The sequence below is a fragment of the Falco rusticolus genome, chromosome 5, assembly GCF_015220075.1.
Source record: "Falco rusticolus isolate bFalRus1 chromosome 5, bFalRus1.pri, whole genome shotgun sequence".
Classification (NCBI taxonomy): domain Eukaryota; kingdom Metazoa; phylum Chordata; class Aves; order Falconiformes; family Falconidae; genus Falco; species Falco rusticolus.
This window is the reverse complement of record NC_051191.1, coordinates 44,671,656-44,692,068: the sequence shown is the minus strand read 5'-3', so window position 1 is coordinate 44,692,068 and position 20,413 is coordinate 44,671,656. Positions and strand designations below refer to the sequence as shown.

The window sequence follows — 20,413 nt, the reverse complement described above, 5'->3', positions numbered from 1 at the left end:
AGATGCATGTGTATGTCTGTCTGTCTGTTTGTTTTTATAACACTACCTGCCCTCGAAGAATGTTTATTACTTTCAGGGAGAACTTGCAACGGCTACTGGAGGACAAGAGTTTTAAGGAGGAAATAGTCCATTTCAGTATTTCTGAGGAGACCGCAGTAGTAAAAATGGAGCATCGCCCAGATCTTATCCCTGTTCTTATGAGGTGTGTTACGAAGTGTGGGCTTAAAAGTTTCATGTCAAAGTACCATGAACAGAGATGTAAGGCTGCTGCTTCTCATTTTAAACAGTTGAAATACACCTATGGTTAATGGTATAGCTTGACCACTTAGTTTGAGATGTTCTCTGTGGATTCCTTATTGGCACATTACATAAATGTGTTAATACAAATGGTATTTTCTTTAAAAACAGTTTTTTGGTAAATACTATTTCTGCTAAGGCTTACAGAGAACTGTGAGAACATTTCAGTTCACTGAGCATTGCCACTTATTTTTATTAAGATATAGTGATGCAAGTTGTCATGGAGATAACTAGTTTTATACCTGAAGTCTCCAGCAAAGCTTCCATTGCAGTAGCAGAAGCTGATCTTTCACTGCAGTGTTTTTGGGTAATGTGTACTAATTCAGTGGAGACCCTGAATCGGGGACTTCCATTCAGGTTGTTCTCGCTAGAGAATACTTTTCAATAGAGTTTCTGCAGAATAAGAGGCTAGGAAACAGATGGCTTGCTGAAAGCTAACACAACCTCTTCTTTTACTCTTGAAGAATTCTCTATGGCAGAATGAGAAACAAAACAGGGAACAAAACACAGGGCAAGTCTTCAGCAGCCACTCGCATGTCAATCGTTCTGCGATTTCTTGCTGGTTCACTGCCAGAAGAGATAAGGATGTTCTTGGATCTGCTCTTTGAAGCTGTGAAGCAATTCAGTAATGGTAGGTACTGGCATTAGAACCTGGGGGTTTGGTGCTTCCTGACCTGTAGAGATGTGGGAGGATAAATAGGCTTAGTACTGTTATGTGCTTCAGTGTGTCCCTAACGGTGCCTTGGAAGGATGAAAGGATAAAAGTAAACTTTTGGTAAGGACTTCGATTCCCCTGAGTTTTTTCACGATTGCTCTGTTTTACAGGGCCAAGGTCAGAGAAACTGAATGACTTGCCACAGCTGTGGAAGTAAGCTGTAACAGGTCAAGAATGAGCAATCGCTGGCATCGTAGCCTAGCCTGTGTATGATGGCAATAAAAGGTGTAAAGTGCTCAGATACTGTAGCAGAGGGAGATGTCTGAGTGTCACAAGGAGATGGAGACCCAGAGTTGACCTTATTTAAAAAGTGAATGTGAGGATCTGTCATTTAGGGCCAGATTATACTACTTCTCATTTGAAAATTATTTTTGGTAGTGGGCATCTTTGTGGTGCTTCTCTAAATAAGTTGCTGTCCCTTTGCCTACTGCAGGGCCTTGCCAGACTGCGGTGCTTCGAAGTATGTCAGAGCTGGACTTAGCTAAAGTCCTGCCTCTTGGGCGTCAGCATAGCCTCTTTAACAGTCTTGAAGTTGTATTGAGAAACATGGGACATTTGATCCGTCAATACCTGCCTGAAATTCTACAGATACTGCTCTGCATGACAGCTGTGGTGTCCCGCATTCTTCAGCAGAGAGAGAAGGTACAGTATGTATGCAAACGATACACAAACAAACATAAATTTAATTCCTTTCTCTTCTTGACCGCTTAGCTTGCACATGTACGCACACTTATACTGGCTCAGGTAAAGATAAGCTTTAATGCCAGCATGGAGTGAAGCTTAGTAATTAGATATCTGTCAAAATAGAGGCCAGTGATACTTGAAAATGCTACAGGGCTCAGGCAGTGCAGGCAGAGTTAATGTATTTAGAAAGCTGCTTTGGACTGCATTTTTGTTTGAGTTACTGAAGAGAGAGTTGAGGGGGATCTCTGCATTGCTACCTCTGCCTGCTCTGTGGAGGCATGGGCACGAGGGAGAGCTAAATGATTTCTTATGAGGATATAACAGGGTCTTATGGCTGGAAGTTGAAATTGGCCTTAAAGATGTAGCTTCTTCAAACATTTTTGAATGGAAGGAGAGGATTAAAAGTTCCTTGCCTGAGGACTTTAGAGCAAAACTTGTCTTTGAGGTGTTTTGTTGCAGTGCTAGACCCCAGGGGAGTTCTGCGATGTGGATGATCATAGAGATTATCTACAGTGATTGTCTCCTGTCGTACATGCCTTCATGTATATGAGAACATGCTTTCAGCACACTAGAAGTACGTTCAGCTCTGTATCAGGAGTAGCCATGTTTATCCCGTGTCACAATCTGGGTCTCAGCCAGGTATCTGCAGAACACTGCGAATATTTTTTTCCCTTGCTCTGTAATGGCTGTACGTGCAGAAAGGGTCAGGTGAGGAAAACATTCTGTTAAAGCTTGGCTGCACCTAGAGATATGGGGCATGTTGCCTTACTGCTGTCCTGTGTGCAGGAGGGCAGCACAGAGATTCCTGAGCTCTAGCCCAGCTATATCGGGGGGGGTCTGTTGCCAGCTGTTTGGAAACTATGACATTGAGCCAGGCTTTTCTGTCTTTCTGAAACAAGTGCCTTTGCCAGGCTTCAATCCAAATAGGAAAAGGAAAGCTTGAGTCTGGTCTGGTGCAGAGCCTGGTATATATTAGGTGCTAAACAAGCAAACTGTACAGTTGTCGTCATCGCTGTGACGTTGAAAGGAATTACGCGATGATAGACTGAGCAATTGGTGTTAGGTAATGAATGTGTTGTCAGCACATGTGCGTGTTCTTGCCAAGGCTGATCTGTAAGCGTCTGAGGATTGAACTTGCCTTGAAAACAATCCATCAAACAAAGCAAGCCCTTGCAGTCAGGCAGCATCCAAGGTCCTATTGTTGCCTGCAGGCTGCACAGAACCTAGTAACTGTCTTCATAATGAAGGGGACAAGTGAATTTCAGGACAGGAGCATCCCACAGTCTGACTTAAGCAGTGGATTGCATGCATCTACATGATTTAAACTGGGAAAGGAGTTTTAAAAGCTGCTTCATCCATTGCTAAGAGAGTCTCATTTTTGCTAGGGTTACTGTGGTAATCCTGTCATGGCTGTGTAATGTATGGAATGACAGTCTGTCATTTGTCTGAACTTTAGCACTTCATTAGCCCATGAGATGTTAAAAGCTCAAGGAAAGTGTGAGAAAACTGTTTACCTTGGCTAATGATTAGAAGACATCCTTGGAGTTTGAGAGTAATTTACTGCAGGCTGATACTGCCTGGAGAGTTAAATGTCAACTTTGACCATTTTGAGCCAAGTTATTAATTTACTGTTTCCTACTGATTGTATTCAGTATTGAGTCTGTTTGTCTTCTCAAAGACTTGATCTTAGAGGACTGCTCTTCTGGTGACTGAACAGTGAGAGACAAAATTATTTCACTTGGGGGTCAGCATTAGCAATAGCAGCCTGGTTTGTGCTTTCTTTGGCCCTTCAAGCAGCTCATTTGCTGTCTGGAAGGTGGTTGTACACCATTATAGACATTCAGCACAGCTTGGGAGGTCCTGGGCAAGAGCATGTTTGTTTCCTTTTTCACCATCTCCTTTTTGTCTTTTTACCTGCTATTTTGGGTACAAAGGTGGTATAGAAGAGTATTGCATGGTAGAGGATAGTGTCTTTAGAAGTCCATAGGTACATCAGATAAAAAAACTGTGATGTCTTTCAGTGAGACTTTGTCACCAAAGCTGCTTTGTAAAATAAGAGATACAAGTGTTTGTGTGGTGGATCATGATATGTACTGCAGACCCTAAGGAACCCAAGACATAGCTCCAGTCTCTGATAGGTGCCTTTACTTGCTTTGACATGGCTCTGTTGTTTCCGAGACCTGGAGTTCAGTACCTCTGCGCTGTGGAGCTACCTCATGTGTTTGTGCCATGAGCTGCACTGCGCAGTATGGAAATAATTTAGGTGACTCAAGTCAAGTCTTTTCTGAAGGAAAAAGAGTCAGAACACAGCAGTGCATGAATAACTTCATTGTTAGCTGCGTGGCTGGTTTCCTTATTGAAAATGCTTTTCCCAAGAAAGGCTATGGAATGTAACAACTAAATGGGTACAGAAAGCATCCTCCTCTAACCAAATGCTGTACTCCACCCACACACCACTGGAGGAAGTGATTCACATTCTTGCCTTCTCTATTTCTCCCCCTTCTCATTGTCTGTTGACTTATTTTCTTCCCAGTAGATCTCAGCATGCAAAATACAACTTTGCTTTCAAGAGCTGATTTGGGTCCTTTCCTGTGTAAACCAGAGTTATTTAAGTGTTAGGGCTAGAAATGTAACTGTGGTGTAGTGTCACAGCACTAGCGAAACTATCAAGCTGTAACAAGGTCTTTTACCATCTCATACCAACATACTCTTCGGCCGGTCCCTCTGCTGCCTTCTCCTGTTCTCTCCTCACCCAGGGTGCTGTTCTCTCTCCCCTCTGCTTTTTCCACATCTCTTCCTTGTCCTCTCTCTCTTCACTGGCTGCCCAACCTCTTACCAGAACCAGCCACAGCTGCACCTTGTCTACATCAGCCAACCCACCACCCCTGAAGCCAGCCCACAGCTGTATGTTATCAATGATAATTAACCCAGCTTCATTCTTCTACAGTGTAGCTTTATGTATTTTGTCCAAAAAGGGCAGGTGCTACTTCAAACCTGTCAGCACGGATTTTCACGAGCAGAAGGAGTCCTGTGAAACTGACTCAGTGCAGGAAATAGGCACCTCTTAGAAAAATTCAGGTCAGCTGTGAGAGGTAGATTGCTGCTGTGAACAAGTTACAGGAGAAAACAGAAGAACATTGTGATAGTTCCAGCAGAGATTGTATCTGGTTAGTGAATTGCTGTGTTTAATTTCAGAGCAAGTAGGTAGTAGCTGTTCTGCAGAGCTCTTATTGGGGTGGTTTTTTTGTTCTGTTTTTACAGGTTCAACCTAGGTTAATTAATCCACTGAAGAATTTGAGACGTCTTGGACTCAAGCTTGTGGCAGAGTTTTTTTCTGATTATGAGACCTACAGCTTTAGTGTGGAAGAGATTGATGCAGTTTTCCATGCAGTGGTATGGCCTCAGGTAAGTGTCAATCATTCTTCCAAACAGCTTGTGTGTAACACGTATCATGCAGAAAACTCTAGCCGCACTGGAGTCCATCGTGTCAGCTATGTTCGTCACAAGATTGGATATGGCCTGGACAGATTCTGGCATTCTGATGTGTCTGTGCAAGGCCAGTTTCTTGGTTTGTCTGATTAGTTCTGAAATAATCAAGTCACGGGCTAAAGTACAAATTAATTCATCTGAATAAAATGCATGCCATTTTTCTGATCTTTAACCGCATAAGCAGACTTCTTCCCTGGATACTTCAGGGAAGCAAAATTATACTTGTCCCTTCTAGGCAGACTTTGCTACTTTTCTGTGTGACAGTTACTGGGCCTGTGGTAGGGGACTGCAGAAACAAATGCTGCTGCAGGAAAGGAATGACCCCAGCATGGTCTGTCAGTGGGCTGTGTGCTCTTACGCCTCCCTGCTGGGAGTCCCGTGTGAGCACAGCAACAAAGCACACAGGGTTGTGGCCTTCACCAGAGAAATTCAGATTGCCTCTGAGCTGGGAAAATGTACTACTGTGAGAGGAAGAGAGAACACACAGTATGGAAAATGAAATTGTGCTGGCTGTTTCAGTGCACTGGGCTCTGAGGTTATCAGGGAGTGCTTATACCAGCTGCTGGGTTGCCTCTGCTCTAAAAGCAGTCATCTCCACCCAAAGAGTAGCTGAGCAAGATGGGCTCACCCCAACAAAACTGTTTCACTGGGGCTTTTGAGGTATCCAAATGTTCAGCTTCCTTCAGCAGAAAAGCCTGAGTAACAGGCTTTTTTTAAAAACAGGAGTAACTGCTGTGGTCTATGAAACCCCAGATCTGCTTCTCTAGATACCGTGTTTGTTTACTGCTACCCTGTTTCTTTGCTGTACCAATAATAATATGCAATGTATAGTATGTGTATGTGGAAAAACAACAGATAAAATGGTTTCAGGTAGTGCATATACCTCTGAATTTCACTGGGCTGAGCCACAGCAACAAAGTTCTTGGTTTGTCCATGGGGGCTTTTCAAGGCCAGGGTGCCACCTGGGCAAAGCAGTGAACATTTACTGCAGTCCCAGAGCAGTTCAGGCATGTGGTTCAGGCTTTAAGTCAGCAAAGAACTTAATGCTTTCAGGGAGAATTGGGTTTGGAAATGCTGAGTTAGTCTGAAAAAGATGTAAAATTGTTGTTAAATAGAATTTCTGTTGTCCCTATAGGTGTCAGGGAGATGGAGATGGTTTTGGAGCTTGGATGGTAGTATGACCCAGGAGCTCCCTCTAGAGGGAGTCTCTGCCAATGAACTCCATGAAGATTTGTTGGACTTGTGTGCTTTCCTTTTTTAAGGCTATGGAGCAGAGGTGTATTAAAAACTCGTGGAGAGAGCAAATTGTTTTAAGCCTGTTGTACTTGGAACTGGAGTTTGCTGCTCTTCATACCGCAGGACTTGCAGAGGCTTAGTATCATTAGCCTGCACAGCAGCATTCCTGCAGGGCTGGGTTAACAGTTTACTTTTCATTGTACATCATTCAGAAAAGCTCTGTTCTGTGCAGAGCAATAACGTTACCGGCCTTTGGGTGCAGGCGTAGAAACTTTCTAAGACCCTGGCTGTGACTGTCGGACCTGCCTTCTTTGGTGTTATGCTCAGATCTTGAGCCCAGACTGAGCTAGTCCAAACCTCACATGCATCATGCTGGCTATTGCCTCTGAATGCAGTGGAGCCTTTTCTGCCTGTGTGTTCAGTAATGGTGTCCTGCTGACAGTCCAGCTGTGGTCAGGGTGACTTGTGTGCAGCCTGTTGGGTTGCAGAGTGGCAGTGAGGAGGGAGCCAGACCTGTGTACTAGGTCTCTTTAGCCTGTGTCCAGTCACATGAAGGAGCAGCAGCTACTGTGTGGGTCTTAGGCTGCACAACTGTTAGGTGAGGTTGTTTTAGACACAGAACCCTGTTATAGGAAATCCCATTCCTGGGATGCAGTGCAGTGCTTGAGCCTCTCTCTGAGCAGAGAGGGCGCTTTTGTAGCAGTGAGGCCATGCAGACACAGAGCAGATGCTGTAATGGCAGGTGCTGTGGTCAGGGCATAGGAAGTATGGGGAGGAGTGAGTCTTGGGTGTTGCGCTTGAAATCTCATAGGTATATCTGGGAAGCATTGCTAGGTCTCTGCAGCAAGTGAGAGCCTTGATGGGGAGCCAGTTTCAAGTGGAAGGCAAAAATGGTAGCTGGAATAGTGTGTAAATAGGAGTAAGATAATCAAAGAGGCATTCCACAAATAGGGAGGAAGCTGGAAAAATGATCATGAAGTTACTTTCTTAAAAAAAGGTAGACTGTAGATTTTAATGAGGTTTTTGTTAGAGATGAGGATTTTAAATGGCTTTACCTACTTGTGTTGGTATCTGATTTTTATCTCCTTTAGGTCTGCAGATTGGCTTCAGAGAGTCAATATTCTCCAACTTTTCTGCTCAAACTCATTCACACCTGGAGTAAGAATCCCAGGTAAGTGTTCTCCTCACAAAGAAGCAGAAGTATTTCTGAGTACCAAAAAATCAAGGAAAAAAGAGCACAGTAACAGGTTATAAATAATTGTGTCAAAACCCATTTTTTCTTTTTTCCATTAGACTGCTATTCTTTTTATAGCAGTTCAGAAGCCTTCCAGTTTATGCAGTTGCTGTCATTTTAGTGGGCTGCTTTTCCCATATATTAACAACTAAGCACATATGTAGCCCAAACCCAGCTGACTGGTGAGGAGGTGGGCTGACCTTTTAGAGTATGTCTCTGTCGTGACCACTGATGACTTTGTCTTGGGAGGTGGGAAGTCAGTTTTACAATATATCGTTTCATTCATGTTTTTCAGTGCCCTGTTTCTTTCTGTTTCATGAAAAGAACATGGGCAGGTTCAGCACAGAATCTGTGACTGAGATTCTGATACTGAAAGTTGTAAGAGAGCATTTTTTGATACAGACACACTGAAAAGTTCCAGCTCAGCTGTCCTTTTTGCCTCTTCCACAGACTCGCTGCTTTTCCTTTGCTAAAGTATCCAGTATCTTTTTTAAGACGTAATTTGTAGGTGTGAAGAACTTTGTATACAAACTTCTGTAAAAAATGGTATTGGATCAGTAGTTCAAGAGCAGACTAACAGGAGACTTGGACAAGCATCTATGTAGAAATTAGGTTTAGATGATGCTGTCTTGAAGCAAGGAAAGGAACTCGGTGACCTCTCAACTGCCATTCATTGTTTTTCATGACGCTGTCGTTCTGTGATTTGCTGTGCTTTTTCCTTGTTTGAAGTAGAAAACAATCGTTTTATGTGACTTTTTGCAGAAAGGAATTATAAAGTTCTGAATATACAATTTTCAGCCAGCTGTTTCTATAATCTTCCAGGTACTTCCCCTTGCTGGCCAAGCAGCAGCCAGATCACCCAGAGTGCGATATACTGTCAAATGTGTTTGCTGTGCTGTCAGCCAAGAATCTGTCTGAGGCCACATCCAGTCTTGTGATGGACATAGCTGATAGCCTTCTCAACAGCCCAGATTTTGAACCCACGGAGCAGGTTTCCAGTTTGAGTGTGACTGACTGTGTTGTCATGGTCACTAGAGATGTGACAGAAGGTATGCCTGCATAAGGGTCATGAGAGACCTGCTGGGTGCTTTGGAAGGAGGTGTTAGATTACTGTGATGAGGTTGTCTTTGTGCTGGCTGAAAATATGGGGGAAGGAGACCTCCCAGTGGAGTTGGAAACATCAGTGTACAAATTTGTCTTGACATGCTCAAGAACTGTAAAGACGTGCTTTTCTAATGACAGGTGAGAGCCACATTTAAGTGTCAGGGTCTTGAGTATGGAGAAATTCCATATGAAGAAGGAAAATGGTTGTGTTGTCGATCTGCTTTGTCTGTGAAGCTTTGACTGATATAACCTCAAGAACTGCATTGCTAACTTCACTTTGAGCCTGACATCAAGTTTTATATAAAGACCCACTCCCCATATGCATGTGGTTGTGTATCACTTTGATGTTTAGAGTGTGGTCCCTGACAAGAAAGACCTTCCATCGATTCCTTTTACCTTTGAGTGGTAGTAGACAGGAAGCACCCTGTGTTTGATGCTGTGAAGCCATCTTTCACCTGTAACACTCAAAGGTAGTAGAAGGGAGAGCACTTATCGCTGTGCCTTTGTTATGGCAGCTTGGATTTGGACAAGAGGTCAGTGGTAGAATAGAGAAAACTACATCTATAAATGCTCCAGCCACTGTGGGCAATGGTTGCTACCTTGGAGGAACACCATTGGTACCTTTTGATAAGCCCATACTTACCAGGGCTGTTACTGAAATTTGTGAGGATTTTATTCTCCGTGTGTGCTTTCTTTGGTCCCAGCTCAGATGTGTTTGACTTGGTCTCAGCAAGTGCTGGGCTGCCTTTCATATTCATAGCTCCTGTTACTTTTTTTTCCTCTGATGAAACCTTTGTCTGTATTTTCCCATTGGATCTCCCTTCTGTTGCTTGTAGCACAGACTTTGGTGTTGCTAACTGTTGTATCCCTTACAGAGACCCTCAGCCTGGGTTGCCGCTTGGTTCTGCCTCATGTTCCTGCCATACTTCAGTACTTCAGCAAAACAATGTTGAATGTGGAGAAGGTGAAAAAGAAGAAGTACAGAGCTCAAGTCAGCAAAGAGCTGAGTATACTTTCCAAGTAAGTGGTTCTTAGGAGCTCAAAACAGTTAAATATTGGAAGGAGGAAGGAAAAAAGAGGCTTTTTGTAATAGGTTCCAAATTAAAAAACATTGTCTCAAAGAGTTTAAATTTAGAACAGTTGAAAACACCTGGGTCTGTCATTGACCTTGCAGGTTGCTGGTGACTGAAGTGAACAGTTTTCAGAAATTGATTCTGGTTGTTTCTGTTGCTGGTAATCAAACCAGTGCCTCTTGGGGGTACGAAAAGGTACAGAAATGCCTGCAGTCATGTGGAACTGAATACTTGAGCTGATACCATGATTTTAGTTGGTACACTCCATTAGTCTGGATGGGCTGACAAAGCACTAGTGCTGAGTCATTCTTTGCTCTATACTTTTGACTGGATTGATATAAAGTAGTAAATTATCTTGTCTCATTGTGCAGGATCAGCAAATTTATACAAGAAAAGAGTCAGAATTCAGTGCTTGTGAGCCTTCTCCTCCCCTTCCTTTATCAGAGTAACATGGAGCAGGTAGGTAGAAATTACTTACCCCTGCTATTAAACGTATGTTTTTCTTTTAATAAAGTATATTTGTTTATGTTAAAAGTCCTATTGATTACATGCCATTTCTTATGACTAGCCTAAAATCAAGACTTCATGTGTTTGTAGTCTGCTCAGAACTCTGTGCCATTATGTGTTAATGCGTATGAATCACTGGATACCATGAAGGGATGCCAGTGTCCAGGCTGACTCTGTTCCCCGTTTTCTTGGGGAAGGTCTGCAGAAGTTTTTATTTAGTATTTACCTCCTTTGCCACTGTAGACAATCCACCAAATTCCTTGCGGTGTTTGAAATAAGTGCTTTTCTTCACTGTGAATTTTATGCATGCCAAATCCAAAGGCACAGCATCTGGACAGCGATATAAATACATATGGTTGAGTATGTAGTATATGCTGTGCAGTGGGCAGTGCCACATAGGTCTATTGCAGGATGAAAGGCAAATGTTACACAGTACTGTCAACATGCTCCCATATCTCCCGCTTCCACCTGTTCTTCTTTGACTCTTAAGGAATCCACCTGTGGGTACAGAAATGTATCTCAGAACTGAAACATCCCTAAAATCCTAAATTCCTTAGGCATGCAAAGCATATGGGCTGCAGTTGAAGCAGAGGTCTCCATGGCTTAGGTTTTTGTAAACTGTTAAATATATCAAGCGCTGAAGATATCAGTAGACTATTTTGTCTGAGTCTCCCTTGCTGCCATACCTTGTTTTCAGAAATATAGTCCTCGTTGTCCCCAACTACTGATTATTGAGCTTGATTGCCTGAATCCTTGGGTCAAGGCTTGGGTCATCTTTTTCTTAAAAGACACAGTGTTGCTCAATGAGAGATTTTAGGTTTGTAGAAAGAACTGCTAGGCAGCAACCTGTAGCTTCTGCTTTGGAAGTGGTCATTTAATTGTTCACAGAGGATTCTTGGTTTATAAATATGTGAATCATTTCTGTTCAGAGAGGTCATGCAAGCATATGGTGCTGTTAATGTTCATTTCACAGCTTAAAGAAAGTTTACTTTTTAAAGCTCTTAGTTCTCTTGACCTTTGAGTCATTTGAGGAAAGACACAAAAAAGAGGTCTTTATCATGGTGGCACTCTAACACAATGCTTGTGTCTAATTGAAAGGTTGCAACTGCTTCTGAGAGATTTGGTGTTGCATTGAGTGTGTCCTCCTAATTCTTTGTTCTCATTCAGTATCTGTGATCTGAATAAAATATAGCAAAGTGGCTAAGTTCACTCTGTGTCTTGAAATATTTGCCAAGGAAATGAAATAATCTTGTGATGTTTCAGTGTTTATTGACAGTTAGTTATCTGTCTCTTTCAGGGTACAGAGATTGATATTCTGGAGACAGTGCAGAACTTGCTGAAGCATTGTGCAAACCCTACAAGCTTTCTCAAACCACTGGCAAAGCTTTTTTCTGTCATTCAGAACAAACTGTCTCGACATAAGTTGTGCTTGGTATTTCAGGTATTGCGTTTTTATGTGTCATTCTTGTACTGTTCTTGATCAAAATAAATAGCAATATTTGTCTTTGTTGTACATAAGCTTAAAAACCTTTCCAATCTACATAATCCATTAAGTGAAAGTAACAAAATTGTATATGATAGAAATTAATGAGCTGCACAAAGTTTTGTAAAAATTCTGGCTTACAGCCTGGTTGATGGGAGCATCACCAGGATTCTTTTGTGTTGGAAAAGCCAAATAAAGCACACTTCATCCGTAATGAACCCTGTATCTTTATGAAGTAAGAATGATTTTCAGTGTCCTGAAGATTATTTTTATTTGTATTCTTCCCTCACAGATTTACAGTAGTCAGGCCGTTTGTTACTTCCTTGAAGTGACTTACATAATTTTTTCAGCAGGAAAACCCAGGGAACACTTAATGTAGGTATTTAGAAACTTAGGAACTTAAAGGACATCTTCCAGCTTACAGAAGAATGGCTCTTATTCAGCTTCTAACATAGAAAAATCGATGCTGCTGTTTTCTTTATTTTTTGTCTCAAGTGGTAAAGTCATGAGTTGTCCAAATTTTTAGCAACTGTAACAGGTAAACTATTTTCTTTTACGTTTCTTTTTAGACTTTATCTGATTTGGACAGTGAATTGAAGTATATTACCGACGTTGTTAAGGTATGTGCGGTTTCTTTGCTCAGTTTTCCCCCTAACATTGTATTGTCAAGTTTGTGACCTTTTTCATGAAGAACTTGTTGCTCTCTCTTAGCTGAATGCCTTTGATCAACGACATCTTGATGATATCGACTTTGATGTACGTCTGTCAGCATTTCAGTCAATCACAGCCCGCATCAAGGAAATGAAAGCCGTGGATATTGACTTCCTCATCCCTGTTATGCACAACTGCTTTTATACCATCCAGGTTGGCTGAATGTTCCTTCTTTTGCTTTGTGTACCATGTGTCCATGATGAATCTGTCAAATTGTTTCCATTGGCTATTCTTTGACACTGTGAAATGTTCAAAGAGCATATTTGAGTCTTCCTACAAACACCTGTTTTTAAGTTTTGTCTGCTTACCTTTTCATCTGTGTACCCAGAAGGGTAAATACAGTGCAGCAAGAAGGCTCACCCAAGTGCAGTGCACCTTTCTGTCAGTGAGCCCTGGAACTGGTCAGTGAATTTGTACTGTATGAAAGGTATTTTATAGTCCTGAAAGTCTGTTTTTCTTTTTGTTGCAGTGTGTTCTGGTTGTTTGGGCCTTCCGGTAAATCGAGACAGATTTTTCCTAATTGGAAGGGTGGGCATTAATTCAGGACTGGAACTTCTGCAGGAATGATCTCAAGAATTAGTGGGGTTTGTTATGATAGAGTCATCTAGGTTGAAAAAGACCTTTCAGATGAGTTGCAGCCATTAACCTAACGCTGCCAAGTCCACCCCTAAACTGCGTCCCTAAGTGCCATGTCTGCACGAATCTTCCAAATATCCCCAGGGATGCTGACTCAACCACTTCCCTGGGCAGCCTGTTCCAGTGCTTAATAACCCTTTCAGTGAAGAAATTTTTCCTAATATGCGCTCTAAACCTCCCCTGATGCAACTTCAGGCCATTTTCTTTTATCCTATCACTTGTTACTTGGGAAAAGAGACCAACACCCAACTCACAACCTCCTTTCAGGTAGTTCTAGAGAGCGATAAGGTCTCCCCTGAGCTGCCTTTTCTCCAGGCTAAACAGCCCCAGTTCCTTCACCTGCTCCTGATAGGACTGGTTCTCTAGTCCCTTCACCAGCTTTCTCTTCTTTCAGTGTGCTCTAGCACCTCAGTGTCTGTCTTGTAGTTAGGTGGTACTGTTCAGTCTGGTCTTTTGGGGTGAAAAAGGTGTCATATCCAGACTCATGTACATCTCCAGACTCATGTGGTACTGTTTTTTCATCCATTTAGCTAGGGGATATGGCTCTCAGTGACAACGCGAGCCTTTGTTTGACCAGCTTTATCCAACGACTGGCAGAAATCGACCACACAGAAAATGAGTACAAAGAGCTAATCCAGCACACTCTCCTGGAGTCTGTGAGAAGGGGGCTGAAGAGTAAGACTGAGGTAAGACGGTGCTATCTGATTACACATCTCCAGCTGTCTCCAGGACACCAGAGTATATAAGACATTTTATGGATGAGTTCTTGAAGTCCCTTGCTCAGATAAGAAGTGCAGGTACCCTCTGTGAGCTCACCCTTCATTTGAAATCTTAAAAAATCTAAAAAGTTATAGAACTCAGCTGTCTTGTGTTTCTTTGCCATTGTTCAGCTTTTCTTAGTTGTAGCTCATTCTTTGGAGGGGAGACTTTAATTTATATACAGTCCAAAATATAGGTGTATTTGCTGTTACCAAAGTATAGGACTCGTTGGCCTGAAACACTTGTACATGACAGCAGTGCTGTTCTGAGGAGTGTGTAGCAACCTTTCCAAATGTTCACTGCTTGCTGTTTGCAGAGCATCCAGCAGGACTACACATCATTGCTTTCCTGCCTCATTCAAACGTTCCCAGCAAATCCTGAGTTCCGGGATTTGGTCCAGTTGACCAACCGCCATGATCCTGACATGGACTTCTTTGAGAATATGAAACACATGCAGGTAAAAGGCAATAGGCATTCCCTAGTGCCTCTCTCCCCCTGCCAGAGCAAAAGTATTTTACTGTGGGGTAATGTCTTCTGAAGCATCTATGCGACATCTTTACAGAGAAATTGAACCTGTGTCGTGAGATGCTGTTAAATAAAAGGGATGTGGGCATCATCACATGGGTGATTGTGAACCAAAGTCATATTTCTCTAGAAATTTCTTGGGTTTATGATTTCGCAGTACTGCTTTTTACCTTTTCTTTATTTAGCTAAAAGAATTACTTTCATTTTAAGTGGTTGTTCATGGTCTTGAGCAGGCAACTCCACATTAAAACCTGTCTGACCCAGCCCATAGTCAGCAACAATGACATAGCAGCAGGGAACAGGCTAGAAAAAAACCAAAAAGACCTGTTCCCTGCCTTTCCATTTGGAAGCTCTGCAGCCCCTTTTCGTTCACAGACCTTTGTAATAGAAATGTTGCATAAAGCTTGGTGTCTGGTTTTCTCTTGTGGTATGACAATAAAACGTTTCTCCTACTTCCAGAGGTGCAATCAGAGAATGCCTTTGCTAAATATGTAGTTATATAGAGAGTGTAAATTTTTTCTTTGTCATTTTATCAGGCCTTCTCATCTGGTATCGGTTGCCTCCCTTGTCTTATACCTGAAGATGGCATAGTCATATGATTGTGAATTCTCAGTGAAATATGCCATTGAGTTGGAATATTTATTGAGGCAAAAGGCTAGTGAAAGCCCAGAGACTGAAGGAAAAGGACATGGCCTGTCCTTGGAAGTGACCATAATATGTTTATGTCATTACTTAAAACAGAGGCATTTTCAGAACTGCTGAATGTATGTGCTCCCTCTTGTTAGCTGTGACTCAAGCACCACCTCATTCACTGTCTCTCATGTTTGGCTCAGATCCACAGGAGGGCACGAGCTCTGAGGAAACTAGCTAAGCAGCTCACTGAAAAAAAGCTTGAGCTGTCTTCTAAATCCCTGCAGAACTACGTCATGCCTTTTGCTACTACTGCCATTTTTAATGAAAAAATGCTTAAGGTAGGCTTTTAAATTGAATGCGTTCATTTGACCCTTTCTCATATACCATTCTCCTTAAGACTAACCACCTCAAAGGCTGATAGGTTTGTGGACGAGAGTGCTGTGCTGCTTTTGGTGGCAGAAGGAGTGTTTGGAAGGTGCGGATGCAGTCTGGGATCAATCATATCTGCTAAACCTGTCCTATTTCTTGGAGGTGGAACTTTTAACCAAACAACTGTTTGGTGGTTGGGATTTTTTTGTTTGTTTTTTTTACTTGGGGTTATGTTTGTTTGCATTTTTTGTAATCAGTTGATTATTCTTTTCCCCTTCTGCCTCCAAACTGCCCTATTCCTGTTCAGTTGTGAGATGAGTTACTGTCCATCAGCAGAATGTGTGTGGTGGGGAACATAGGTTGTGCCTGGTAATTGAGGTGGGAATAAATACTGTTTTCTTTGGAGTTATAGGGGAACTGCAGGAAACAGCTGAAAACCTCTGACATCATTAGCAGCTTTGTAATTTAAGTTTGAAGGGTGACATTTTATTAGTCACTTTCCATACATTTTATTGAAAACATACGCAGTGAAATTACTTGCTATGTTGTGGTTTAACCCTGGCTGGCAACCAAACCCCATGCAGCCACTTGCTCGCTCCCCCTCACCCAGAGGGATGGGGAGGAGAATTGGAAAAGAATGTAAAACTTGGGAGCTGAGATAAGAACAATTTAATAAGTAAAGCAAAAGCTGCACATGCAAGCAAAGCAAAACAAGGAATTCATTCAGCACTTCCCATGGGCAGGCAGGTGTTCGGCCATCCCCAGGGAAGCAGGGCTCCAGCACACACAGTGGTTACTCGGGAAGACAAACGCCATAATGCTGGACGTGGCCCCCTTCCTCCTTCTTCCCCCAGTTTATGTACTCAGCCTGACATCATATGGTGTGGAATACCTCTTTGGCTAGTTCAGGTCGTCTGTCCTGGCTGTGTCCCCTCCCAGTTTCCCTGTGCCTCTCCAGCCCTCTCACTGGCAGGGCCCAAGAAACCGAAAAGTCCTTGACTTAGTATGAACATCACCCAGCAACAACCAAAAAGATCAGTGTACTATCGGCGCTGTTCTCACCCCAAATCCAAAACATGGCACTGCACCAGCTGCTAAGAGGAAATCTAACTCTATTCCAGCTGAAACCAGGACATATGTCAGTGTGGATAGACTTTCTACTTGTGACATGGAAAAGCAAGGTTCCACAGTTCTGTAGTTCCCTGCGCCCTATCAGGAGAACAGCAGAGATGCTTATGTCAGACCAAGCAAACTTCTAATTTGCTTACTGTCAGAAATAATTCTTCTGAGGCTGAAACAGTTAGACCTTAAGCACAGGACCCAGCACCTGCAGCCATACAGACTGTGCCCATCAGTAGAGTGAATGCAGTCGCTCTTTGACCCATGAGGTAAAATGCATGGATTGAAACCTGGGTGAAGAAACAAACACATCTTATTTCACATCAGAAATGGGTTAACAACGTGTATATCTAGTTGATCAGCATAGCCCAGCAATGTGCCGTGTGTCTGTGGTTAGATACCTTGACTGGTTTTTAGTTCTTAACGCAAATGAACCCATAGATTTAGTTACATGAGAAAAATAAAGTATGTGCAGAAATATTTGGAGGAAGTGGGTCTGGACATCTGCTTGTTGAGCTGTGATTTTTTTTATTTTTATGTTTTACCTGGTGACTGGGAGGAGATCTAAGCTGAATACAAAGGATTCCCACTAGACAGACATTACTTCTGGCTTTTGTTGTTTTGAGTAAAGTATGGTGTAGACACATGTTCATAATGAATGCTCACAGCAACTGAATTTCTGTCTTTTGAGCAGCATGAAAATATGGTAACGGCCTCAGTTGAAATTATTGGAGCTGTCTGCCGACATCTCTCATGGTCAGCATACTTGTACTACTTAAAGCATTTCATCCATGTCCTGCAAACAGGACAGATCAGTCCGAAGCTTGGAGTCAGGTAGGTACTGTGAGTGATGGTGCTTTATATCTCTGCAAAGACTGCTGAGGCAAAATTCAGTGTCTTGAGTGTCACGTGGATTTTAGCTTCTTCCTTGGGATGAGGGATTGCCGACTTTGAGGTGGGCTTACAAGTTAAAGTGAGCATGGCATTGCAGCCTGCAACTAGGAGGATTAACAAGTCATTACATTCTCACACTGTGTCTCACTGAGTGCATGCCAGCATTAGCAGCTTCTGCTTCTTTCAAACTGTCCCTGCTCCTGGGACACTTCTATTGCTCCAGTACCACTGGAGGTTTCATAGTGAGCTAGGTCACAGAATGAAAAGCAACCAGTTGTTATTTCAGGATAAACCTTATGCTGAGGTGTTACTGAGTCTGAAGTTTTCCAAAAAGTGCTTTTAAGATATTCTGTTGTGTTGGTCTATGCAGCCTCCCCTTTTTGTGCAAAGGGCTGATCTTCATGCTTTCTTCCCACAGCTTGTTAGAGACAGTGCTGGAAGCCTTTCATTTTGACCATGAAACGCTTGAAAAGCAGCTTCTGACCATTGACAGCCAAGGTGAGCTTTGTGCTCCTGATTGTAGAAACACTACCTCTGACTGCTCAGAGTGCAGCTAATCAAAATTTTGTGGTTTACTCTTGAGCTCAGCTACTCCCAGCTTTTTAAAACATGCACACTGGAAGCTAGTTTTCATTTGTCTCCCCAGGAGCAATGCAGACTGTCCTTTGTGTTGACAAAGTGAGGAGAGGTGGGGGGAACCATCTCTACATTACCTCTCCATCCCAGGCCTCCATAAGCCAAAACAGACAGGGATGGGTTTATGCAAATCTGGGAGGTTCTCCAAGGTCTGCATCCACCCATGTGGCTGCTGAGACATCTGAGTGGTTTGTCCTTGATGTTGGCAGCTCTCATGGTTGTCTGCAGCCTGAAAAGGGTGCTGTATGTCTTCACCTTGGTTCCTTGGCATCTCATGGGAAGAAGTGATATCTTTGGCTTTTTCACCATTGTGGTTACCTATGTTGTGGCTTTTGGGATATTCTGAGGAAGGAGGAGGGTATCTCAGAACTGTGCTTGTCAGTACCTCTTGCCTTGTGAAATTTTCAAATGTTGGCAAATGTCAGTTCTCTAAGGTTCAAGCACATTGACCTTTGCTAAGCCGTCTATGGAGTTTAGCCAAAGAATAACCCAGTCTTTGCTTTAAGCTTAGCCCTGAGGGGCGATTATGAGAAACCAGCATGCCAGAGCTTCTCTACCCAGTAAAACAACTCCGATGCTTACTGATTTTTGCTGTTGCTGATGATAGGTAGGAGCTTTGTCCAGAACAAAGCCATCACAAGAGTCTATTTTAAGGGCACAGGTTTTGTGGCCTTCTATATTTACCTGTGCTTTTGGCAATTACCTGACAGAAGCTGCTGCCATGGAACTTGAGCCAGTGGTGGAGAATGAAGAAGGCATGGAGCTGGAGCAGAGTGAAGGAGAAGAGGAGGTGACTGAGGAAAGGAAAGAGAAGAATCTCCCTGAGGAGCTGGCAGAACCTGAGCAAGCAGCTGAGACACCTGAAGATGCTAAGCAAGTGACCAAACCTGTGTCTTTTTTACCCCAAAATAAAGAGGAGCTGGAGTGTCTGATCAAGCACATTCAAGATACAGTTACAGTCAACATCTTGCCTAAATTGCACAGGTGTATTGTTGCAAAGGTGAGGAGTTGGCATTGGAAGGGTTTTATACAGGCCTGTGCTGCCACTATAAAAGTTGAGGTGCTACTTCAGAGCCAGTGTAAATGCAGCACATTAAAAAAAAAAATAGACACAACTGGAGAAAGATTACCTGAAAGCACAAAAGAGGCTTCATCCCCTTTGTTGTGTCATGGGGATTACTGACAGACCCTCTGGTCAGTCTGGGTGTGGTGTCTTTCCTTCCCTGCAGAGAACTGGCTGGAATCACACAAGTGAAACAATTCACTTTGTGCAGCCTGTTGAAAAGTTCTCGGCCACTTGCTAGCACCCAACTTAGCTTCTGTATTGAAAACGCAGGGTTTCATCTCACCTGTCCTTTAGCTTTCTGGGTTTTTCCTGTAGTCAGCAGAGGATAGCAGCTTGCCTTGTTGGCCTCTTCTAAGGTTCATTGAGAAAAAGCAGGATTTGTTTATGTATATTAAATGTGCGTTGTGTCTTGCTCTCTTAAAAAGGTTAAGAGGGATGAGGAACACAAGCTCGTGAAGTCCAATGTTGTGAATGATGATGAGGTAGTGCGTGTTCCATTAGCTTTTGCCATGGTCAGGATGATGCAGTGTCTTCCCCAAGAAGTGATGGAAGCCAACCTGCCAAGGTAAATACTGTCGGAGCTCCTTAAATGCTGTTCATTGTGCTGAAAATGAGTGCAAGCACCTTTCTCAAGATGTGGTTAATGTACCAGGCTAAATCCAAGAAGGGCATCCCTAAATATTTCTTTTGGAAGCTGATTTTCCTAGCGATATTCCCCTCTGTCAGCATTTGACTTCTGTAAAGCTAAGTTTGAAAGGAACTTCGTAAATCCTTAGATAAGAGCAGAGCTGTGAAACAAGGTGCAGAGGTAGGGGTGGCAGAGTGGGGAAAGAATAATGTACAGGAATAAAGGACAATCAGTAAAACGTCTTGAAGGACAGTAGGTATATGTATGACTTTAAAGCCTTTCTGTGAGGCTGGTTTTGAGTATAGCTCTGGTTGTGAAACAGCCTTGAAAAGCAGCCTCCTTAGCTAGCAGTAATTGGTTCTGCTCTGTTTGGGGGTGAACTAAGCTGTCTTATCTCTGTTTCTAGTATCCTGCTGAAAGTCTGCACATTTCTGAGGAACAGATTTCAGGAAATCCGGGACATTGCCCGTAACACCCTTACTAAAATCATGGAAGTGTTGGGAGTACAGTACTTTCTATACATCTTAAAAGAGCTGCAGTCCACTCTTGTCCACGGGTACCAGGTAATGATGAAATTCTTCCTCTTCTGCTCTCTGTAGGTTTTGGGTTTTTTGT

The 20,413-nt window shown here is 42.8% G+C and overlaps 1 protein-coding gene across 1 annotated transcript in view; it reads left to right on the top strand.

Moving 5' to 3' along the window:
* The window catches only part of UTP20 (UTP20 small subunit processome component), a 64,963-nt gene that overhangs the window by 26,498 nt on the left and 18,052 nt on the right, over nucleotides 1-20,413 (top strand). Inside the window, exons 25-43 of the mRNA XM_037387404.1 lie at nucleotides 77-202; nucleotides 762-928; nucleotides 1,446-1,654; nucleotides 4,958-5,101; nucleotides 7,513-7,592; nucleotides 8,478-8,704; nucleotides 9,635-9,779; nucleotides 10,204-10,291; nucleotides 11,637-11,780; nucleotides 12,392-12,442; nucleotides 12,534-12,686; nucleotides 13,700-13,855; nucleotides 14,245-14,385; nucleotides 15,287-15,424; nucleotides 17,269-17,408; nucleotides 17,887-17,966; nucleotides 18,815-19,104; nucleotides 19,596-19,735; nucleotides 20,205-20,361. Coding sequence (XP_037243301.1) covers nucleotides 77-202; nucleotides 762-928; nucleotides 1,446-1,654; nucleotides 4,958-5,101; nucleotides 7,513-7,592; nucleotides 8,478-8,704; nucleotides 9,635-9,779; nucleotides 10,204-10,291; nucleotides 11,637-11,780; nucleotides 12,392-12,442; nucleotides 12,534-12,686; nucleotides 13,700-13,855; nucleotides 14,245-14,385; nucleotides 15,287-15,424; nucleotides 17,269-17,408; nucleotides 17,887-17,966; nucleotides 18,815-19,104; nucleotides 19,596-19,735; nucleotides 20,205-20,361 — 2,776 coding nt within the window. The remainder of the gene's footprint in view (nucleotides 1-76; nucleotides 203-761; nucleotides 929-1,445; nucleotides 1,655-4,957; nucleotides 5,102-7,512; nucleotides 7,593-8,477; nucleotides 8,705-9,634; nucleotides 9,780-10,203; nucleotides 10,292-11,636; nucleotides 11,781-12,391; nucleotides 12,443-12,533; nucleotides 12,687-13,699; nucleotides 13,856-14,244; nucleotides 14,386-15,286; nucleotides 15,425-17,268; nucleotides 17,409-17,886; nucleotides 17,967-18,814; nucleotides 19,105-19,595; nucleotides 19,736-20,204; nucleotides 20,362-20,413) is intronic.